The following is a 22,728-nucleotide window of genomic DNA, read 5'->3' as shown; positions in this document are numbered from 1 at the left end:
AACAGGAGAACACACAGAGCAATATCATTAAATATGGAAAAACACACAATAACCAAAATAATAATTACAAAAAAAAGTTTTAGAAAATTGAAAAAGGAAGCAAAACCAACAAGGACATGTAGGAAAGATAAGTGGATGTACATAAATTTACAAAGTAAAACCTATGTAGGTTTTAGTGAACAAAGAGAGAACAAGACACAATCAACTAGAGTATCAACTGCTCTTTCCCAAACAACATTGGCTAAAATGAAAGATTATACCCCTTTGGGACTTTAATTTCAGCTTAATGTATACTACAATAGTTGTTGAGTGAATGGTTCGGCCCGAGCATGAGTTTGAGCTGAATATAGGCTGTTCACCTGTTCGCTGAACACTCAAATTGTTTGGGGCGTTCAACCGATTGTTTGGCCCGCCGAACGACCTCAATGCATTGCGCTGCCGCACAGTGCATTGGAAGCTCTGATTGACTGAAACAATGAAAGCTTTGCCCAATCAGGGCACACAGCACTGTCAGAGCCATGATTGGATACTGTCATGATGACTTCATCCAGTCATGGCTCATTGCTCTTAGTCCCACCCACACTATAAATCTATTCTTTCAATAGAGGCCATTTGCAGTGTGATATTGGCATGGATAGAGATAGAACAGGGATCTGTTTAGCGCTACTAGCGAGTTAGTGTGCTATAGTGCTTCTATTGTCAGTGTAGAGCAGGGATCTTCAAACTACGGCCCTCCAGTTGCTCAGGAACTACAATTCCCATCATGCCTAGTCATGTCTGTGAATGTCAGAGTTTTACAATGCCTCATGGGATGTGTAGTTCTACAACAGCTGGAGGGCCACAGTTTGAAGATCCCTGGTGTAGAGTATCAGTTAATGTGAATCTAGGCATAGTTCAGTGTGATTGTAGTGTAACAGGGCAGGTTTACTGCAGTATATTTCAGTGAATTAGTGCACGTTTAATGCAGTATATTTCAGTGCAGTATATTTCAGTGCATTTGATTTTAACCACTTGGCTACTGTGCACTTAAACCCCCTTCCTGCCCAGACCAATTTTCGTCTCTCAGCGCTATCACACTTTGAATGACAATTGCGCGGCCGTGCAACACTGTACCCAAATTACATTTTTATAATTTTTTTCACATAAATAGAGCTTTCTTTTGGTGGCATTTAATCACTGCTGGGTTTTTATTTTTTGCTTAAAAAAAAACAAAAAGAGACCAGAAATGTTGAAAAAAAAAAAAACAGTTTCATAGTTTGTTATAAAATTTTGAAAACAGGTAATTTTTCTCCTTCATTGATGTGCGCTAATGAGGCTGCACTAATGGGCACTGATAGGCTGCACGGATAAGGCGGCACTAATGGGCACTGATAGGTGGCAGAGATAAGGACTAATGAGGTGGCACTGATAGGTGGCACTGATAAGTGGCACTGATAGGTTGCATTGATCGGCACAGATGGGTGGCACTGATGGGCACTGATAGGCACTGGTAGGTGACACTGATAGGCAGCACTGATAGGTGGTACTGATGATGAGGCACTGATGGGCATTGATTGGCAGCACTGGTGGGTATTGATGGGTGGCACTGGTGGACAAAGGTAGGTGGCACTGTGGGCACAGGTAGGTGGCACTGGTGGCACTGGTGGACACAGATGAGGCAGCCGCAGCTCTCTGTGTGAAGGACCAATGTTCCTCTAACAGAAGCCAGTAATCTGCTTTTTTTCCCCCTTATGATCACAACGTGAGGGAAAACAAAAACAATTACTGATCTTCTGTTTACATCACGTGATCAGCTGTCATTGGCTGACAGCTGATCACATGGTAAGGAGCCAGGATCAGCTATAGCATGGGCGGCAAGTAGTTAAGCATCAGTAAACCACTGCTCATTTAAAAATTATGTTTTTTGTAAACTTTTTTTCAGTGATACATGTCCCCCAGGGAAATACCCGGACCCCCATAACAATTGTATGCCCAATAACTTGCATATAAGCCTTCAAAATGGCACTTTTGATTTTGCCAGTTTGGGTCCCAAAGACTTTAATGGGGTTTGTTATTCGGTTCCGAGCATGTTGTTCAAAAGTTTTGCTGCGTACCGAACAGGCGGTCTTTCGGCCCATCCCTATACCACACATTAAAAAATTCCTAAATTCATCATATTTGTGCTAAAAAACCTATATGGTAGCTCTGACAAAGCCATAAACATGATCCCTCATACTGAATAATTCATCCATACAGAAACATGTAATAACCATCCAATGAATACCCTTAACAGCCCCAACACATTTCAATCATTCCAATCCAAGATCTTCTTCAGGGTGCCTTTGGTAAGAGGGAGATCTCTAGGTAATAAATATACAAATAATTGGCATGATATCATGTTTAATTACAAAAAAATTATAGCAACAAACTACATGCTCTTATACTTACAAAACTTCAAATCAAGAAACCCTTGCCCATCAGAGCATCCTTAAATGATAATGTTCACCATTGCGTCCTGAACTGTGGTGGATGAAGGTGTTGTCTGGGGGTACATGGGTGATCACATAAAAGTTGAGTCCCAGGAGCTAATCACAGAAAAAAACACATAATGCAATATATATTCAGCTGAACCATGCTGCTGTCAAATGTCAAAGGATCAGATGCTGCAATGCTGAAGACAAAAAGGGTTGACAGTGCTAAGGAACTGAACTGGAATTGATGGATAATGGCTGCAATGAACCACATGTATACTCAAAAATAGGTATGAGCCTAACACCCCCCAGTTCGGTTCGCACCAGAATCTGTGAACGGACCGACAGTTTGCGTGAACTTTAGAACCCCATTAAAGTCTATGGGACTCGAACGTTTGAAAACAAAAGTGCTAATTGTAAAGGCTAATATGCAAGTTATTGTCCTAAAATGGGTTTGGGGACCTGGGTCCTGCCCCAAGGGACTTGTATTAATGCAAAAAAAAGTTTTAAAAATTGCTGTTTTTTTGAGAGCGGTGATTTTAATGATGCTTAAAGTGAAAAAAAAGTGAAATATTCCTTTAAATATCATACCTAGGGGGTGTCTATAGTATGCCTGTAAAGTGGCGCGTGTTTCCCATGCTTAGAACAGTCCCTGCACAAAATGACAATTTTAAAGAAATAAAAGTAATTTAAAACTGCTTGCGGCTTTAATGTAATGTTGGGTCCTGGCAATATGGATGAAAATCAGTGAGACAAACGGCATGGGTACCCCCCAGTCCATTACCAGGCCCTTTGGGTCTTGTATGGATATTAAGGGGAACACCGCACACAAATTAAAAAAAGGAAAGACGTGGGGCCCCCAGGCCCTATATACTCTGAACAGCAGTATATAGACGGTGCAAACAAGACAGGGACTGTAGGTTTGTTGTTAAGTAGAATCTGTTTGTAATTTTGAACTGGTACATTTTTAAAGTGTAGCACCAGCCAAAAAATCTATTTTAAGCTTTTTGGAAAACATAGGGAAGAGTTATCACCCCTGTGACATTTGTTTTGCTGTCTGTGCTCATCTTCAGAAGATTTCACCTCACTTTCTGCCCCAATGACAAATGTTTTTTGAAAATTTGGGGTTTTTAGTGAAACAAGGATTGGTGACAAAGCATCAGTGAAGAGGAGACACGTTTTTCCCATATTAACTCTTACAGGAGAGAATTTCCCTTCCTAGGGGTAGATTTCATCTCACTTCCTGTTGTCTCCTTCCGTTTGCAAGTAGGAGTCGTTTGTAAGTTGGATGTTTGAAAGTAGGGGCTTGCCCTATATACTCTGCAGAAATTGGGGCCATAGGTGTTGGTGTTGCCACAACACTGTAAGCCCTCACAGTTACTCTTGGTGGGTGCAGGAACGGGCCCTGCAGTGAAATATTATATAAAGAATTGTAATTACATGCACCCGTTGAACAGGGGCAGAAAAATTGGGCCTTTGGTGGTGGTGGTGGTATTGTTGCCACAACACTGTAATACCTCACAGTTACTCTTGGTGGGCGCAGGAATGGGCCCTGCTGTGAAATATTAGATCAAGAATTGTAATTACATGTCCCTGTTGAGCAGGGGCAGAAAAATTGGGCCTTAGGCACTGGTGTCACAACACTGCATCCCCTCACAGATGTTATAGTTGGAGCGCAGGAATGAGCCCTGCTGCAAAGTTCATCATCCATCGCACTTCCATAGCCACGCTGTACACGGAGAAGCCGCATCATTAGCTGGGCATTTCGGATCTGGGTCCGCATACAAGCTTAACTAGCTTGCTTTTTGGTAAGCGTGAATCTCATGTGGTGGAGGATCACTGTGAGCGGTGTTTATTTCAAGTTTTCCACACAAGCTTTTACTGTGAATTATTGAGGGAATTTTTCCTTGGGACTTTCCTTAATTCCATAGAAGATTTCTTGGATTTCCTATTCTATGAACTTTGATATGCACTAATAGATTTGTATGCACTCATATATTTAATCATGTTATAGCGCAGTTTTTTCCTTGTTTGTTGACGTGAAAGAGATGATCCACCCAGTGGATTCCAGCTGCTTCCTATTGTTTAAGCGAAATATAGGGTAAGATCCAGGGTTCTCAATGGGTAATGGATATGATGTTGTAAAGGTCCCTTGAGGGGTTAGGTTATGGGTTTCCTCAATGCTAAGATGGAAGCATGGGTAGGCAAAGGGAGGGATTTAATATTCTGTAGGATCCAGGAATCTGCCAACAGAAGGTAATATAATTTACCTAGTGTGTGAGTGCAGTTTCAATGTCTTTCCATAGAATGTCTTGGAGAGTTTGGAACCCAGTGGCATTGGGATGCAAGTTGAGAGGCATAGAAGTAGTCCTTTATGTCAAGTAATCGGAACCCACCCACCCGTCTATGTTTAACAAGGTGATGATAGGCACACCTAGCTCTCCTACTCTTCCATATGAAGGTTTTCAATATCAATTTTAATGAAGATAGGTAAGGAGAGGTTAATGGGATCCGTAGTGTGCGGAAAATGTACAAAGTTTTGGTAAGGACTTGCATTTTAAATGCTGCCAACCTCCCAAGACATCTTAATTTTGGCAAGTCGTTGTGTATCTCCTCATAGTGTATGAATCAGAGTTATAAGACTGGCATCTGTTAATTTTGTGGCAGAGGAAATCAAAGCGATTCCCAGGTATGGGATGCTCTGGTCAGCCCATGAGTATGGTAGTTGGGATGAGAGGTGTTTGCAGGTTGTGATGTGGACACCTAGGTATAGAATTAAGGATTTTGAGAAATTTACTTTATAAGATACACTGCTAAAATCTTGTAAGACTTGTTGGGCAAATTGGAGTAAAGTCAGGGGTTTAGCCAGGATAAGAATTACATTGTTTGCAAAAATATTTATCGTGTGAGGTCTGCAAGGTGATGATAGGCACACCTAGCTCTCCTACTCTTCCATATGAAGGTTTTCAATATCAATTTTAATGAAGATAGGTAAGGAGAGGTTAATGGGATCCGTAGTGTGCGGAAAATGTACAAAGTTTTGGTAAGGACTTGCATTTTAAATGCTGCCAACCTCCCAAGACATCTTAAGTTTGGCAAGTCGTTGTGTATCTCCTCATAGTGTATGAATCAGAGTTATAAGACTGGCATCTGTTAATTTTGTGGCAGAGGAAATCAAAGCGATTCCCAGGTATGGGATGCTCTGGTCAGCCCATGAGTATGGTAGTTGGGATGAGAGGTGTTTGCAGGTTGTGATGTGGACACCTTGGTATAGAATTAAGGATTTTGAGAAATTTACTTTATAAGATACACTGCTAAAATCTTGTAAGACTTGTTGGGCAAATTGGAGTAAAGTCAGGGGTTTAGCCAGGATAAGAATTACATTGTTTGCAAAAATATTTATCGTGTGAGGTCTGCAGTTGCATTTGAAACTGTAAATATGTAGATGAGACCACATAGATTCTGTCAATGGCTCAATCATAAGATTGAAAATTGACAGAGATTAGAGGCATTCCTACCATTGTAGATTGAAGAGGACTTAAAGAGGAGTCCAGATGTGAAGAAGTGGGCAGATGGGGAAGAGTAGATAGCTAAAATCGCAGACATAATTGGACCTGAGAAGCCAAACTTGGTTAGCTCTAGTGGACCTGATCAAACACATTCTCTGCACCAAAGCAGCAGAGGGGGAGTTTGACTCAGCTCCATGTGGTGAATGAGGTTGATCAGTTGAATGGTGGCCTCAGGTGCCTGTCTGCCTTTGATAAACTCTGATAAACCCTAATAAACCCTAATAATCTGGTGGCTAGAAGTTTGGTATATATGTCTGAATTTAAGAGAGAAATTGGGCAGAAATTTGCAGTCGTGTTTGGGCCTTTTCCTGGCTTCGGAAGAGTCACAACATGTGCCATTAACATTTTAGAGCGAAAAGAGGCAGTTTTGGTCACTTTGATAAAGACTGAAAGTAAGAAGGGGGTGAGAGTGTCTTTGAAGGTTTTAAGGTGTTCGTTGGTGAGGCTGTCTGGGCCTGGTGATTTCCCTAGAGAATTAATAATTTTATTTTTTTATGGTTCAGTTAGAGGGCCATTTAAGGACTGTAGTTGAGAGTCATTCAGGGTTGGAAGGTTAATACTAGAAATTGATGGATATCTACTTCTTGAGGTGTATTGGAGTCATGGTTCAAGTTATAAAGGGATTCATAATAGTCAGCAAATGGGATCCATGTCTTTGTTCTTTGGGCTTTCAGTCTGTTTGCTAGGAACTTACCCATCCTATTAAGTGCATAATAGTTCCGTTTCATATGATGCAGATATTTGTCATGGTTCTCGCACAATAGCCTTCTTAGATTAAGCCTCAGTTGTGTTAGTGAGGTTGACGTAAGAAATGGGTGGAGAGGCTTTGTTTAGAGCATCTGAGTGGATTTTAGAGATAATAATATACATTTTAACAGAGCTGGAGCCGAGTCAAATCAGAAAACCTTTTTATACAGGCCTTATGTGCATTCCACAAGGTGAATGGATTAGTATTAGAAGACTATTGTGTGCAAAAAAAACTCCTGCAAGTGTTTGGTAATAATTTTTTTAAACCAGACATACACAATGGGCCGTTGTCCACTGCCACAAAGGGCATAAATATAGCAGCATTGTCTGACCATGCGATGTCAGAGATGGTGGATGAGGACACCTTCTATAATAATAACTTATCAACCAGAAACATATCAATACGCATATACGTGTTGTGTCGCTGGGAGAAGTATGCAAAGTCGCGTTCATTTGCATGAAGGCAACGCCACGCATCATGAATGTCCTCTGCATGAAGAAAACCACACAGTGAAGGCGAGTGACCTTTCAACCGTGGCATCCATGCTGGGATCAGCCACTAGATTGAAATCCCCACACACAACCAGGTAACCCTGTCGCACCTTTGAGATTTTGGTAAAAAGCTTACGCAGAAATTTTAATTGGTGCGAGTTGTTAATAGTTGTTAATAGTGCAAAGAAGTATAATATATCTGCCTTCCGGATCTAGAATAGCTACAGTTAGGGATTAGGATACACAGTCACTGATGGCTATCATGACTCCCCTCTTCTTGGCGTGAGTTGAGGCCATGATAATATGAGGAAAGCTTCTGTGGGAACAGTGAGACATAGAGTCTTTATGAAAATGGGTCTCTTGTATAGCCACAATGTCAATTTTGTTGGAGAGTGCTTCTTTCCAAAAGGAGTGGCACTTCGCTGGGCGGTTCAAAACAGACGTTTAGGAACTAATTTTCAGCTGATATGGAAGGTGATGATGCAAATTGAAAGGAAAGAGTTGACAAGAGTATGAATCACCATGGATGGTAGGATGAGGGTTTTCAGGAACAGGGATGAAGGAATATGCTCCGTATAGATGAGAAGATACTGTGATGGGAACTGTCCATGATGTACAGCCAAAATGAAGTGTAGAATTGAATGAAGTAAACAGATGTAGCGCTAAGGTTTGCAACTACCGGGAACAAACCCTGGATCGTAGTAGGGAGGAAACTGAGCAGAACTCCAATAACACAGTCAGAGACTGCCAAGAGTGAATGAGAAAAAAAAGCTGCTAAAAGGTAAAGGGAGGTAAAAAACAAATAAAAAGAAAAAATACACCTGGGCCCACAAGCGCAGTGGTAACTGCAGAAAGTCATGGGGTATAGGGTACAGTGAAATCTACTCCTAATGATTCCAGAGTTCCCCTCTGGTAACCGGGCTAGGTTTTAGAGAAGAGGCCTCTAGGTGATTCACAAGGAAAATTATTTCCTGGACACAACTTGCCATTCAGAATGCACGTGTTTAGATGGATGATGTGGAGAACCATTAGGAGATGTTCATGTTTCTGGTATGATTCCCTAGTTCTTAAGGAGTTTAAGACCTTCGTCCAGTGGGGTGATTATGTATAATTTCTTGTTGTAAGTCACACTCAATTTTGCAGGGTACTTCCATTTGTATATGCGTTTGTTATTTTGCAGGATTTTGGTTATGGATTTCAGGTTGCGGCAAAGTTGCAGGGTGTATTGGGAGAAGTCCGGAAGGACCTGAAGGTTCACAGCTTGTGCTGGTAACTGATCAACACAGCAGAAGTCCTCTAGTAGTTTTTATTTCACTTGAAAAAAATGTATCCTTAGTAGAATGTTATATGGCACTTCTGAAGGGAGGAATAATGGTTTTGGAATATAATGTATTCTATCAATAGTTAGACTTGCGGATGTAAGATTAGGCAGCACCTCATTGAATGGATTGTGAACAAAATTAGGTAATTGAGGGGTCAGTACTGATTTGGGAATACCCCTGATTTTTAGATTGTTGTGGCATGATCTATCCTCGAGGTCAGCCACTTTTTCTTTCATAGAGCTCAGTTCGTCCTGGTGAATTGCGTGGAAGTCTACTAAGGCATTTAAAAAAGTAGTGACTTCACACATTTTGTCTTCCATGTGGCCTACTCTGCCCCCTATCCACTGCAGTTCAAGCTTGTATTGGTTAAGAGAGGAGAAATAATCAGATTACAGTGAGGCTCGGAGGGAGGGTAGCATTTATTTCAAGGTAGTGTCAGACCTGTTGTAGGAAAGGTTGCAATTGGGTCAGGCCATGGGATGTCAGCCTGCAGTTTGGGCTGATCGTTACTCACATCCATTAGTTGCTCTTCCTCCTTCATCCTGCACAGCTGATGCTAGAGGTCTGGGACCAGTACTGGAGCTTTGGTCTCTGACACCAATTTGGCTGAGTCAGGCACATGTAGAAGGGAAGAAGCTGGGGAGTTTTTTAACCTGCACTCATCCTGTCAGCGCCGCTGCATAGCGATGGAGGCAGCAAGTACTCAGCTGTCTAATGCCCGGGAGCAGAGTGGAGCTCCTTAATTAAGGGGCCATCTTACTGAATGGATGCCACGACCTCCCGAAAAACATATTTTTTAGTTATTTGGGATGATATGAACTATTATCATGTTTCATAGATTATGTTAATTTTGTGGTAGTATTAGGGTCATTAACTTTATTTGAAAAAGACCTTTATTATATTGATTTATTATATTACCCCAACTTCTCATAATCCTGATATGTGTCTGTTGTATCTGTGTGTTAAATTGTATTCTCTTTTCTTTGTATTGCTTTATTTGTGCAAAATACTTTCCTATTGCAAAAAAAAAAAAAAAAAATCGCTAGACATGAGAGCACCCCCATCCCAGTGTGGTCAGTTTTCTGGTTGTGCTGGGAGAACAGTCTGCCCGTCCTACAATGGCCAAGACTTGTGCTAATATGCCCCCTCCCCCCTGCCCAGCTCTTCACTGGGAAGGAGCATATCCCTCTATAGTGTGTACTTGTCTCAATCCAGAGCACTAAGTTTAATTTATGTCTGCTGCCTCCTTCCTCCCTCCCTGCTATCTGTATGAGTCACTTCTGACATGTTTTCCTGACCCCAAGATAAATTGGTGATGGGGAGGGAGCTCCAGTAGATTGACAGCCTCAGCTCTGTTCCTGTGTGCTAACTAAAGGGGGGGGGGTCCCTTCCCTTAAATCAGCTCTAAGAGCTCTCCTTACTGAGCTCTGCAGAGTGTATCTTCTGCTCCAGACCTTTTTTCTAAACTCTCAGACAAGATTATAAAGTCAGCACTTTGAATTTATGTAGAGAAGAGATACTGGCGGTAAACAGGTACAACTTATGTGGAAGGATTTGTTTCATCTCTGTGTATCGCCCGAGGCCAGCCACTTCACTGGGTGTATGGAATGCAGTGTGTACTCTCATAAACCTAGATCTCTATGAATAAAAAATCTGACAATTACTTCTTTTTATTAGAACAGAAAAAAATAAATATGATAAAGAGATCTTTGTGTGCCATTTATATATTACTTTTCTCATGTTTCATTGCTTGAAAAACAGGGCAGCACAGTGGTTTAGTGGTTAGAACTCTCACCTGGCAGCCACAGCACTACTGGCTTGGAGTTTGTATGTTCTCCCTGTGCTTGCCTGGGTTTCCTCTGGGTACTCCAGTTTCCTCCCACGTACCAAAGACATGCTAGGAGGCTCATTGGCTCATGTCTAAATTGGCCCTAGTATGTGTATGTACAGTATCTCACAAAAGTGAGTACACCCCTCACATTTTTATTATATATTTTCATGTGACAACACTGAAGAAATGACAGTAAATTGATTCAATGTAAAGTAGTGAGTGTAGAGCTTGTATAACAGTGTAAATTTGCTGTCCCCTCAAAATAACTCAACACACAGACACTAATGTCTAAAGCTCTGGCAGCAAAAGTGAGTACACCCCTAAGTGAAAATGTCCAAATTGGGCCCAAAGTGTCAATATTTTGTGTAGCCACCATTATTTTCCAGCACTGCCTTAACCCTCTTTTGGTCATGGAGTTCACCAGAGCTGTTGAGTGTGTTGCGTTATTTTGAGGGGACAGCAAATTTACACTGTTGTACAAGCTGTACAATTCTGGATACGACACTGAGCACGTGCACTTAACTTCTTTGGTCGACCATGACGAGGCCTGTTCTGAGTGGAACCTGTCCTGTTATACGGCTGTATGGTCTTGGCCACCATGCTGCAGCTCAGTTTCAAGGTCTTGGCAATCTTCTTATAGCCTAGGCCATCTTTATGTAGAGCAACAATTATTTTTTTTTTCAGATCCTCAGAGAGTTTTTTGCCATGAGGTACCATGTTGAACTTCCAGTGACCAGCATGAGAGAGTGAGAGCGATAACACCAAATTTGACAAACCTGCTCCCCATTTACACCTGAGACCTTGTAACACTAATGAGTCACATGACACCGGGGAGGGAAAATAGCTAATTGGGTCCAGTTTTGGACATTTTCACTTAGAGGTGTACTCACTTTTGTTGCCAGCGGTTTAGACATTAATGGCTGTGTGTTGAGATATTTTGAGGTGACCGCAAATTTACACTGTTATACAAGCTGTACACTCACTACTTTACATTGTAGCAAAGTGTAATTTCTTCAGTGTTGTCACATGAAAAGATATAATAAAATATTTACAAAAATGTGAGGAACCTTAGATTGTAAGCCTGTTGAGGGTTAGGGACTGATATAAATGTACAATATACTGTATATATGTGAAGCGATGCGTAAATTGATGGCGCTATATAAGTACCAATAATAAATAACATCACATTAAAATATTTCCCAACATATTATCCAGATCACTTACCGAGTCACTGACACTAGTCTGAAAGATGGAAACATATATCCAACTTTATTCCATATGACACCAGATGATCGGGTCCGTTTGAAAGCTGTTATTAAATTATTGCAGCATTTTGGGTGGAACTGGGTTGGAATAATAATATCAGAGGATGGCAGCGGTGATGAGGAGTCCCAAGAACTGAACAAGATGATGAGAGAACATGGAATCTGCATAGATTATATCATTCAACTCAAACGAAAAACAATTAATGATTTTCGCACATCAGGAATAATTACCAAATCAAAAGCTAAGGTCATCATAGTGTGCGGAACTTCCATAACTCACTTTTATCATTTTGTTTTTCATTTACACTCTTTTGCAGAAAATATCACATTTATTTTCCCACCATCATGGATTAAGTTAACTGATTTATATTATTTGAAGTATACATCACTTAACTACAGCTTCATATTTGTGTGGCCACGAGAACAAAAACTAAACCTGGATGTTTATACCAAAGGTGTCACCTTCTCCAGCTGCCTAAATGACCCCCTACTGGAAGATATTTGGGTTTTATGGTTTCAGTGCCTTTCCCCAAACCCACATAAAAATTTCTATTTTCCAAAAGCCTATCAATGTACAGGTGTAAGAGATGTTTCAACCTTATTGGCTTCTCATACAACTCATCCCTCCTTTATATACACGGCTGTATATGTTCTGGCCCATGCTTTACATAGAATGTTCATGAAGAAAAATAAATCTGAGCAAAATGGATTCCAGCACAGAGTAAGTTGGATAATAATTGTTTAGATTACTATGATATACCGAAATACCAAAAAACAAAAAAAAAGAGCTGTATAGACAACCAATAGCTAACTCTTTATAATTTATTAGACAAATACAAAATTCTAAACAGCACTTAAAAGGGGTTGTAAAGGCAGAAGGTTTTTATTTTAATGCATTCTATGCACATCTATGCAATGTATTCTATGCATTAAGATAAAAAACCTTCTGTGTGTGTAGCAGCCGCCCCAGCACCCCCAAATACTTACCTGAGCCCCATCTCTATGCAGCAATGTAAACAAGTGCACGACTCTTTCTCCTCTTTGGCTTAGACACAGCAGCGGTGCCACTGGCTCCCGCTGCTGTCAAAGTCAGTTAGCCAATGAGGAGAGAGAGGAGGTGGGGTCAAAATGGACACACAGAGCTGCAGCTCTGCTCGGGTGCCCCCATAATAGCAAGCTGCTTGACAGGAGGGAGGGGCCAGAGCACTGAAGATGGACCCTAGAAGAGGAGGACCCAGACTGCTCTGTGCAAAACCAACTGCACAGAGCAGGTAAGTATGACATGTTTGTTATTTTTAAAGAAAATTATAAAACAACTCCCCTATCCCCACTAACCCACCCCACAATGAAATCTCCTTATTCAGATCACTCAATGTCCCCCATAAAGCAAAGTGATCCTCCCACCTGGATCTGGGACAGACGACTCTTATGCCGCGTACACACAACCGGACTTTTCATCAGAATAACTTCTGACGTTTTTTTCAACGGAATTCCGACAGAGTTCCGCTGAAACGGACTTGCCTACACATGATCACACCAAAGTCCGATCGTTTAGAACGCGATGACGTACGACAGGACTAGGAAAAGGAAGTTCAATAGCCAGTAGCCAATAGCTGCCCTTGCGTCGTTTTTGGTCAGTCGGAAGAGCATACAGATGAGTGGTTTTCCCGATAGGAACTGATTCCATTGGAAAAATTTGAAACATGTTCTATTTCTAGGTCCGTCATAATTTTTGAAAGAAAAAGTCAGATGAAGCCCACACACGATCGGAATGTCCGACGGAATGATTCAGTTTGACCTTTTCTGCTGGAAAATATCCCCCTAGATCAGTGGTTCTCAATCTTTCTAGTGCCGTGACCCCTTGATAAATTTCCCAAGTTATGGGAACCCTTAACAGTAAAATTATTTTTGTAGCGTGGGTTGTCAGCACCCAAGACAAGTAATTTGTGCCCCTAACCCATGGACATTTAGCACTCCCTAAGCCCCTTCCACTCATACAGTATTAAAACCCCTTATGGTACATTTTAGGATGTACCACTCTTTCTCTTTGTTCTCCTTTCTTTCCCTTTTATCTCTCTCTATCCTAATTTCTTGATTTTTTTCCTCATCCCTCTGTCTAGCCGTCTTTCTTGTTCTTTCTCTTATTCTTTCTCTCCCTTTTTCTTTGTTCCTCCCCCTCTTTTCCTCTTCCTTCCATGTATCCTCTATTTTTATTCCGTCTCTTACTCCTTGGTGGCGGGGAGTTTGGATGAGTGGCAATGCTGGGGGGAGTTCTGATAAGCCAACTTAGGTGCTCTTGATCAAGGTCATCTGCTGATCTGAGAACTGTAGTGAGGACTTTTAATGGCAACTATAATCACAGGTAGTGTTACTCACTGTGTCTCCGGCTTCACTGTGTCGTCGATTTTGTGGTGTCTTGTAGCAGTGACACCTATGCCGAAATCAGGAGATAGAGTCTCCTCCAGCCCCTCTCACTTGGCATTCCTCACCAGTCAGCTGACCTCTAGTCTTTGCTCCCCCCCAGCCATGCTGTGAACTGAATGGGCGGCTGCGAAGAGGCTCCAGGGGCAGCTCTGCTGGGTGGCTGCAAAAAGGCTAGGAGAGCGGTGTGGGCTTCAGGAACAACCCAGGATTCAATGACCCCTGGCAAATCATTATTCGACCCCCGAGGGGGTCCCAACCCCCAGGTTGAGAACCACTGCCCTAGATGGACCCTAACTAAAGCACCTGCATGTTCATAGGGCATGAACCCCCTGTGAGTCACAGTGCCGGATAACCTCCCAGGGGATCGTGCATCTGGTCCACACTGCACCTTAAAAAGCTTGATGGGCATGTACAGTGCAAAACCCTAATGCCAGGAGTCCCTGATGGAAATCCGATTTGGTATACCACCGCTGGTGACAACACTGAGATAATAAAGGCTGACTAGATCCGTTCAATGAATACAAACTGCCGGCTGACTCACATAGTGTATGTAGTATATGATAAATCCCAGGAAAACAGCAGGCTGACAGTATGGCCTAAAAACAGAAATCAAAGTGCAATTGTCAGCTGAGCTAAAGTTCATAAAGATTGCATGGGTGTGTGAACATAGATATTAGGCAGTCCATCCATTTAAGTAATGTTATATGCAGGGCTTTTTTTCTCAGAGAATAGGTGCAGGAACTCCCCCTTTTGGGAGTTACCCATTGTCTTTGCCCCCACCTACCTCTGAGCATCTGTTCTTGGTTTCACCCCCTACCCACCTCCCAGCACTACCCCTTTTAGAGAATACAGAACCAAGTAACATTTGTGGTAATTAATCTGTATGGAATTTGTTATTGATAACAAGAAAAGCAGTAAAATAGACCCCCACAGCCAACAACAATAGACCCACCAGCAACAATAGATCCCCCCTGCAACAATGGACCACCTACAACAAAATACCACCCAGCAACAATAGACCCTCTAGCAGCCAGATATAATAGACTGCTCCCTCAACAGTAGATCCCTCCCAGCGACAACTGATGCCCCAGCAACATAAGACTCACCCCAGCAAAAATAGATCCCCACTAGCAACAATAGACCTCCCTAGCAGCAATCAACCCTTCTGCAGAAATATATCCCCTACAGCAACAATAGATCCATCAGCAGTCATCATCAATAGACACTGTAGCACAACCCAGCACTCCTTGCCATTACATACATTCAGTGGTGAAGGTGCCAGAACTGCGTTCCCCTGTGTTCTCACTGAAAAAAAGCCCTGCAAAACTATCACGGTAAGTACATGCTGTATATACTGCAATTAGTGTGGTCATGATTCAGACTCCCACCTGCATTTCTGGTCTGGCCCATGCTGCTGGGTACATCCCAGTATGTGGGTAATGTCCTAGCACGGCCGATGGGACCAGTATAGAGGCGCAATGGGGTCAATTACTCACTGTCCCACCATGATGGATCAGATTCCGAGTCATCTGACATCCAAATAGATCCTCCAAAAATGGAGAGAGTATGTGGTTGTCTCGCTGGCAATGGCAGATGTAATATCAGTCTGCAATACATGTGGCGGCTTCATAGTTTCATGTGTCTCAAGGTTCAAGCAAGTGCTGTATATGGTCCAAACCATGCAGTGCAGCAGGGAATGGGGGATCAGTTCCCATGTCTACATGTATCGCTCCACCCCTGGTAACTTTGTCAGGACATATAGAGCATTAAGCTGCTGCTGAGTTAAAGGAGGACTCCACACCATTTTTTTTTAAAATTTTGGCTGGGGTTCCCCTTAATATCCATACCAGACCTGAAGGGCCTGGTATGGAATTTAGGGGGACCCCCACGTCATTTTTTTAATAAATTTTGGTTCGGGGTTCCCCTGTGGGGAATTCCCATGCCGTTTTTATCAATGAACTTTTATGTGTATTGTCGGACCGGCAATTCATTAATAGCCGCGAGTAGTTTAAATGCCTTTTTTTCCTTTGAAATGTCATTTTGCTGTCAGACTGTTCTAAACACGGGAAACATGCGCCCCTTTACAGGCATACTATAGACACCCCCAGGTACAAAATTTAAAGGGATATTACAATTTTATTGTTTCACTTTAAGCATCATTAAAATCACTGCTCCCGAAAAAACGGACGTTTTTAAAACTTTTTTTTGCATTGATCCATGTCCCCTGGGGCAGGACCCAGGTCCCCAAACACTTTTTATGACAATACCATGAATATAAGCCTTTAAAATTAGCACTTTTGATTTCTCCCATAGACTTTTAAAGGGTGTTCCGCAGCATTCGAATTTGCCGCGAACACCCCAAATTGTTCTCTGTTCGGCGAACTTGCGAACAGCCGATGTTCGAGTCGAACATGAGTTTGACTCGAACTCGAAGCTCATCCCTAGTGATCAAATACCACCAAAAGAAATCTCTATTTGTGGGAAAAAAAGGACGTCTATCTTGCTTGGGTGCAACGTCGTATGACCGCGCATTTGTCATTTAAACCGATGCAGTGCCGAATCGCAAAAAATGGCCCGGTCATTCAGTAGCCAAATCTTCCGGGGCTGAAGTGGTTAAAAATCACCCCCTCCTGCACACCGAGCCCCACAAATCTCTGAAATCCATAGGGCGGGTCTATGCTCTGGAGCTAAGTGGGTGGAGTCGTGATGTCACCACCTCTACACTCCCCTTTGGCCAGGCAGCGTCGCGAAGGAAGCAGAGCGCGTTCACGGCCTCCTATGACTCCTGCACAGGTGCTACACAATGCAGGCTGTAGTAATAGATGTGAGACACTATGAAAGGGGGATGATGATGCTGGGAAAGTACACTGAATGTCTCTCTCATACTAGTGCATGAGATAAGGAAATGAGCTGTCACTCACAGCAAGGGGGAAGAAGGACTGGTATGTCTCTGTCTGTCCGTTTTTATCTCACTGAAAGAAGATAAGAGGATTGCTCAGTGCTGAATTAACTCTTTGTGGGAATGCTGGGCACAGATGACATGAAATCATATGCTGTACCAGGTACAAGCCTTAATTAAAAAAATGTTTGTAGGGTTTACATCCACTTTAATGCATTCAATGCATTAAGATGAAAAACCTTTTGTTCTGCAGCTGCTCCCCAGACATGGGCAGATCCAGGGAGAGGGCAACGGGGCAATTGCCTCCCCCTGACAAATTAGTGATAAGCCGGCAGGTGAGTGAGTGCCGCGGCTGGGCCAGCCCAGTCAGGGGGTGAGTGAGCGGGCGGATCGGTGGGTAAGTGAGCGGGTGGGCCAGTCATTGGGTGAGCTGGCAAATAGGACAGTCAGCAGGTGAGCGGGTGGGCTGACCAATCAGTGGGCCAGTGGGCGGTGGAACAGAGAGATGATATCACTGCAGGTTCACCCTCACTGTGTAGCCGCAGGCAACAGAGAGATCACATCATCTCTCTGCTGCCTGACTTCACTCTGCGACACAGCAAGTGTCAATCCGCACCTTAGCAGACAAGTGACAATTCTCAACGTGTGGCAGGTAGCGTGGCAGGTGACGTGGCAAGTGACAATCCGCAACTTGTGATAGGTGACGTGGCAAGTGACAATCTGCAATGTATGACAGGTGACGTTGCAAGTGACAATCCGCAATGTGTGGCAGGTGACATGGCAAGTGACAATCTGCAACGTGTGGCAAATAATGTGGCAAGTGACAATCTGCAACACATGGCAGGTGACAATCCGCAACGTGTGGCAAGTGACAATCCGCATCTGGTGGCATGTGATGTGGCAAGTGAAAATCCGCAACGTATGGCAGGTGACATGGCAAGCGAAAATCTGCAACGTGTGGCCTGGCATGATTCAGGAAAGGGGGGCACTCGCTCGTCCCTCTCCTTTCCTGACCTGCCAGGCTGTGTGCTCGGATAAGGGTCTAGTATTGATTGACCGCAAGTCAATTGAAATGTGATTTGACTAATTGTTTTTCTTTAGAAATGTATTTTTTGCTGCAGCATGTTCTATATAAGCTACAGATGTGCCACTTTAAAGGCAGGCTAAGGGGACCCTCCAGGCACTATATTTAAAGGAATTTTTCATTCTTATTGTTGCACTTTAAGCATCATTAAAATCACTGTTCCTGAAAAAAATGATTGTTTTAAAAAAAAATTGTTTGCATTGATACATGTCCCCCAGGGCAGTACCCGGGCCTCCATACCACTTTTATGGCCAATTACTTGCATATAAGCCTTCAAAATGGGCACTTTTGATTTTTCCTGTTCCGCTCCCATAGACTTCAATGGGGTTCACTGTTCAGGTTAGAACTTTTTCCCTGTTCGGGAGTTCTGCTGCGGGGGTGGGGTCGGCCCATTTCTAATGGTAATGTGTGTTCTGTTTTCTATGAAAAGCTGCACAAGTATGTGAGAAATGTTCATTACACCGACCCAGATGATGGTGAGATCTTCTTTAATGAGAGAAGAGAAATTCCAACCGATCTTATTTTACAAAGCTGGATTTCTTTTACCAATGGACGTCCTTCATACAAAACAATTGCCACCATTCAAAGCCCAGATTATGTTCCTGAACAATTTCCCAATGTGAGTGATCCCGTCTTCTGGAAAAAAGGCAAAGTAAGAAATCACTTTATTTTCTGTTTATATTGTTTGCTGATAAGGTTCATAATTCAGATTTATAGAGATTTTCTGGTCTTAATTTAAGATACGCTAGCCAATGTGCCTCTCCATGAATGGGGTCATTTTTGGAGCCATTGAATATTTTTGATTGTAAAAAATTGGTGTACATAAATATTCTTTATTTATTTTCTATGTGAATATGTATGTGTTATGGAATAAAGTTGTCAGAGGAGGTACTGGAGGGGCTGTAAATCTCTGACATAAATGACATATAGGTGTGCACACCCTATTGCATTAAGGTGTGCACCCCAAAGCTCAAACACACGTGTGTGTGTGCATGTGTACATATACTGACAGTGTCAGTAGAGCAATTGACGGTGTCAGTAGGGTAGAGTTTGATGTCAGCAAGGCAGTGGATGGCGTCAGTAGTTTTTATTTTTATTGTTTTATTTTTTTATTATTTTTTACAATTTCAAAAAAAAAATTGGGAACCCTGTTAGGGTTTTTTTTGTGAAATATCAGGGGTCTAAATAGGGGGAATCTGCTCCACACGGGGTGAATAGGGTGTGCCCAGGCACACCCGGGACACCCTGTGTGCACGCCTATAGACATGGAATATAATTATTAGGGATGGGCAAACGGTTCGCAAAGCATAAGTGTGGACCTAACTTTGGTTGTTCGGAGAACAGCGAACAATATGCGGTGTTCAGAGCAAATTCGAAAGCCGCAGGAACACCGTTAAAGTCTATGGGACATTAACATGAAAAAACTACAGACAAATGGGCTTACCTTGTACGTCCCTTTGAATTTGCCACCTTGCGGGTACATGCCCACTGCACGCCACGGGAGCGTGCCCGTGGGTCTCACAAACTCAATGTTCGGCGGCGACCCGCGATCATGAGATGGAGAGGCAGAACAGGGAGATGCCTATGTAAACAAGGCATTTCCCTGTTCTGCCTAGTGACATGACAGGAAGCTAGTGCTCCCTGTCATCGGGAGCAGTAATCGCTGTCATGTCACTGGTAGCCCACCCCCCCACAGTTGGAATCACTCCCTAGGACTTAATCCCTTGATCGCCCCCTAGCGTTTAACCCCTTCACTGCCAGTGTCATTTATACAGTAATCAGTGGCTATTTTATAGCACTGATCGCTGTATAAATGACAATGGTCCCAAAATGGTGTCAAAAGTGTCTGATGTGTCCGCCATAATGTCACAGTCCTGATAAAAATCGCAGATCGCTGCCATTACTAGTAAAAAAAAAAAAAATAAATAAAAATGCCATACAACTAACCCCTATTTTGTAGACGCTATAACTTTTGCACAAACCAATCAATATACGTTATTGCAATTTTTTTTTAATAAAAATCAACATGGGGACAAGATGCTTTGGGGAGCTACCCCAAAGCATCCTCTCCATGTTGAGGGCATGTGGCCTGGTATGGTTCAGGAGGGGGGGCGCTCTCTCGTCCCCCCATTTTTCCTGCAGCCTGCCAGGTTGCGTGCTCAGATAAGGGTCTGGTATATTAAGCCATTTTTTTTATTTTGGTGCAGGGTTCCCCTTAAAATCCATAGTATGGATTTTGGGGGGACCCCTATGCCATTTTTTGGGGGCTTCAGGGTTCCCCTTAATATTCATACCAGACCCAAAGGTTAATGGATCCATGCCCTTTTTTTCCTTGTCAAAAGAAGTTTATTGAGTATACAATGTTATAAAGATACATAAAGTAAGTTTACAAGGATCTATAAAGTAAGCTCATTGTTTTACAGTAGGGTTTATATAGGTAAATATCATGAAATTTCAAATATTAAACATTGGGTTCACGTAAACCTAAATTAAAGATATATATCATTTCCTTAGTTACTTTTGTAGGTATTTAAATGATTTATACCTACTATACATATTGTTTACAAGTAGAGTGTATATAGGTCAAATAAATTCTGATAATGAGCTTTAATCGTAAGGTGGAGAAAAGGAAAGAGAAAGAAGAAAAAGGGTTGAAAGGTAGAGGTATGGTCCACAAGGTTGTCCCGCTCGTTAGTTTATTATTCTTTTTAGTTCTCTTTGAAGCCTTAGAATGGGTGTCTCTGTAAGTCATTTAATCTGTTACCATGGCAACAGGACAGAGTCATTGAAGTTTGACAGGAACTGTTGTTTTATCCAAGGATGCCAAAGTTTTTCAAATTTTGTAATTTGATTTTGATCGATGGCTACCATCTTAGCATGGGACATTGCATTATTCATTCTGTGAATTGTTTCTGCTAGTACCAATGTAGGAGATTTCCATGCCTTGGCCACTGTTTGTTTTGCAGCCGTTATTAGTTGGATCATAAGTTTGAATTGAGAGAGTGTTAACCATTCTGGTTTTAGATTAAGTAAAGTTAAATATGGATCTGGTTGTATTATTTTTTTAAATATTTTAGATGCAATCACGAAGACTTCCTTCCAGAAGGTTTGGATTACTGGGCACGTCCACCATATGTGTAAATATGTACCTATTTCTGGGCATCCTCGAAAACAAAGAGCTGAGGTATTAGGTGAATATTTTGCCACTCTAGCGGGTACAAGGTACCAGCGAGTTAGGACTTTATAATTTGTCTCCAGTGCTAAGATGTTGGGTGAAGATGACTTAGATGTGAGCCATATGTTAGACCAGTCCGTGTCTTCTAAAGTTCGTCCCAGGTCCTCCTCCCACCTCTGAACGTAAGAGGGTCTATTAAGATTTGCTACTCCATATAATTGATTATAAAGTGATGAAATTGTACCTTTAGCAAATGGATCTTTTGTACAGATTGATTCAAAAATGGATAATTGGGATAATGGTGTATCCCCCTTTAGGAATGGTGTATAGAAATTTTTGATTTGGAGATATCTAAATATCTCAGAGTTTGGTAGATCATATTTTTCTCTAAGCGATGGGAATGAAAGGAATGATTTAGATGCTATGAAGTCATTTAGTGTCTGAATGCCTGATGTTGTCCAAGCTTTAAAAGAATTTGGGTAGATCCATGCCGGATAAAAGGCCGGATTTCTGATAAAAGAAAGGAGAGGATTGTGTGGAGATTGTAACTGATATTTGGTTTTTAGTTTATCCCAGAGAGATAAGAAGTGTTTGGTTATGGGATTATGAATTTTAAAGCGGTCTTTAGGATCAAGCCATTATAAATTTGATATTAATAGAGGGTAATTTTCTGAAGCCTCTATAAATACCCATAATGGGATTTCCTGTTTTGCATGGTATTTGGACAGACTGGCCAAATGTGCTGCTCTGTAGTAGTTAGTAAAATTAGGGTATCCCAGGCCTCCTTTATTTTTGGGAAGATGTAGTGTGTGTATAGGTATACGTGGTTTAGAAGAGCCCCATATAAACGAAGTTGCTCTTTTTTGTACTATTCTCAAAAAATAGGAAGGAATTGGAATAGGGAGGACTCTGAATAGATAAAGCAATTTGGGTAGAATAGTCATTTTGATTGCATTAATCTTCCCTATCCAGGATAAAGGAAGTTGCGACCATTGTTTTATTAGATTTGTGATCTGTCTTAATACAGGAGGATAATTGGTTGAGAATAAGTCAGAATGAGATGCTGTTAAATGAATTCCAAGATATGGGATTGATTTTTCTGCCCATGTGAATGGGAGTGCAGCCCTAGCCGGGATCAATTCCATGTTTGTGAGTGAAATATTAAGCACTAGGCATTTCTTAGGATTAATTATAAGGTCGGATAGGGCTGCAAATTCATCAAGAGCTGGTATTAAGTTAGGACCAGAGACCTGTGGTGATGATAGAAAAAGTAATATATCGTCTGCAAATATACATAATTTGTGTGTAATACCTCCTACTTCAATGCCAGTTATAGTTTGGTTTGTTCTGATGTATTGGGCCATGGGTTCGAGTATAAGGGCAAATAATAAGGGAGATAATGGGCAACCCTGTCGGGTACCTCTTTCAATATTAAAGGCTTCAGATTTGTATCCAGCATATTTTATATAG

General features: G+C 41.9%; 1 protein-coding gene across 1 annotated transcript in view; it reads left to right on the top strand.

Annotated features, from left to right (window-relative positions):
- The window catches only part of LOC141133902 (vomeronasal type-2 receptor 26-like), a 91,146-nt gene that overhangs the window by 24,027 nt on the left and 44,391 nt on the right, over nt 1-22,728 (top strand). The window contains exons 3-4 of the mRNA XM_073623545.1: nt 11,627-12,397; nt 18,514-18,735. Coding sequence (XP_073479646.1) covers nt 11,627-12,397; nt 18,514-18,735 — 993 coding nt within the window. The remainder of the gene's footprint in view (nt 1-11,626; nt 12,398-18,513; nt 18,736-22,728) is intronic.

Source organism: Aquarana catesbeiana, linkage group LG01, assembly GCF_042186555.1.
Source record: "Aquarana catesbeiana isolate 2022-GZ linkage group LG01, ASM4218655v1, whole genome shotgun sequence".
NCBI classification, from domain to species: domain Eukaryota; kingdom Metazoa; phylum Chordata; class Amphibia; order Anura; family Ranidae; genus Aquarana; species Aquarana catesbeiana.
The sequence above is the reverse complement of the archived record's forward strand: the minus strand, read 5'-3'. Positions and strand labels throughout refer to the sequence as shown.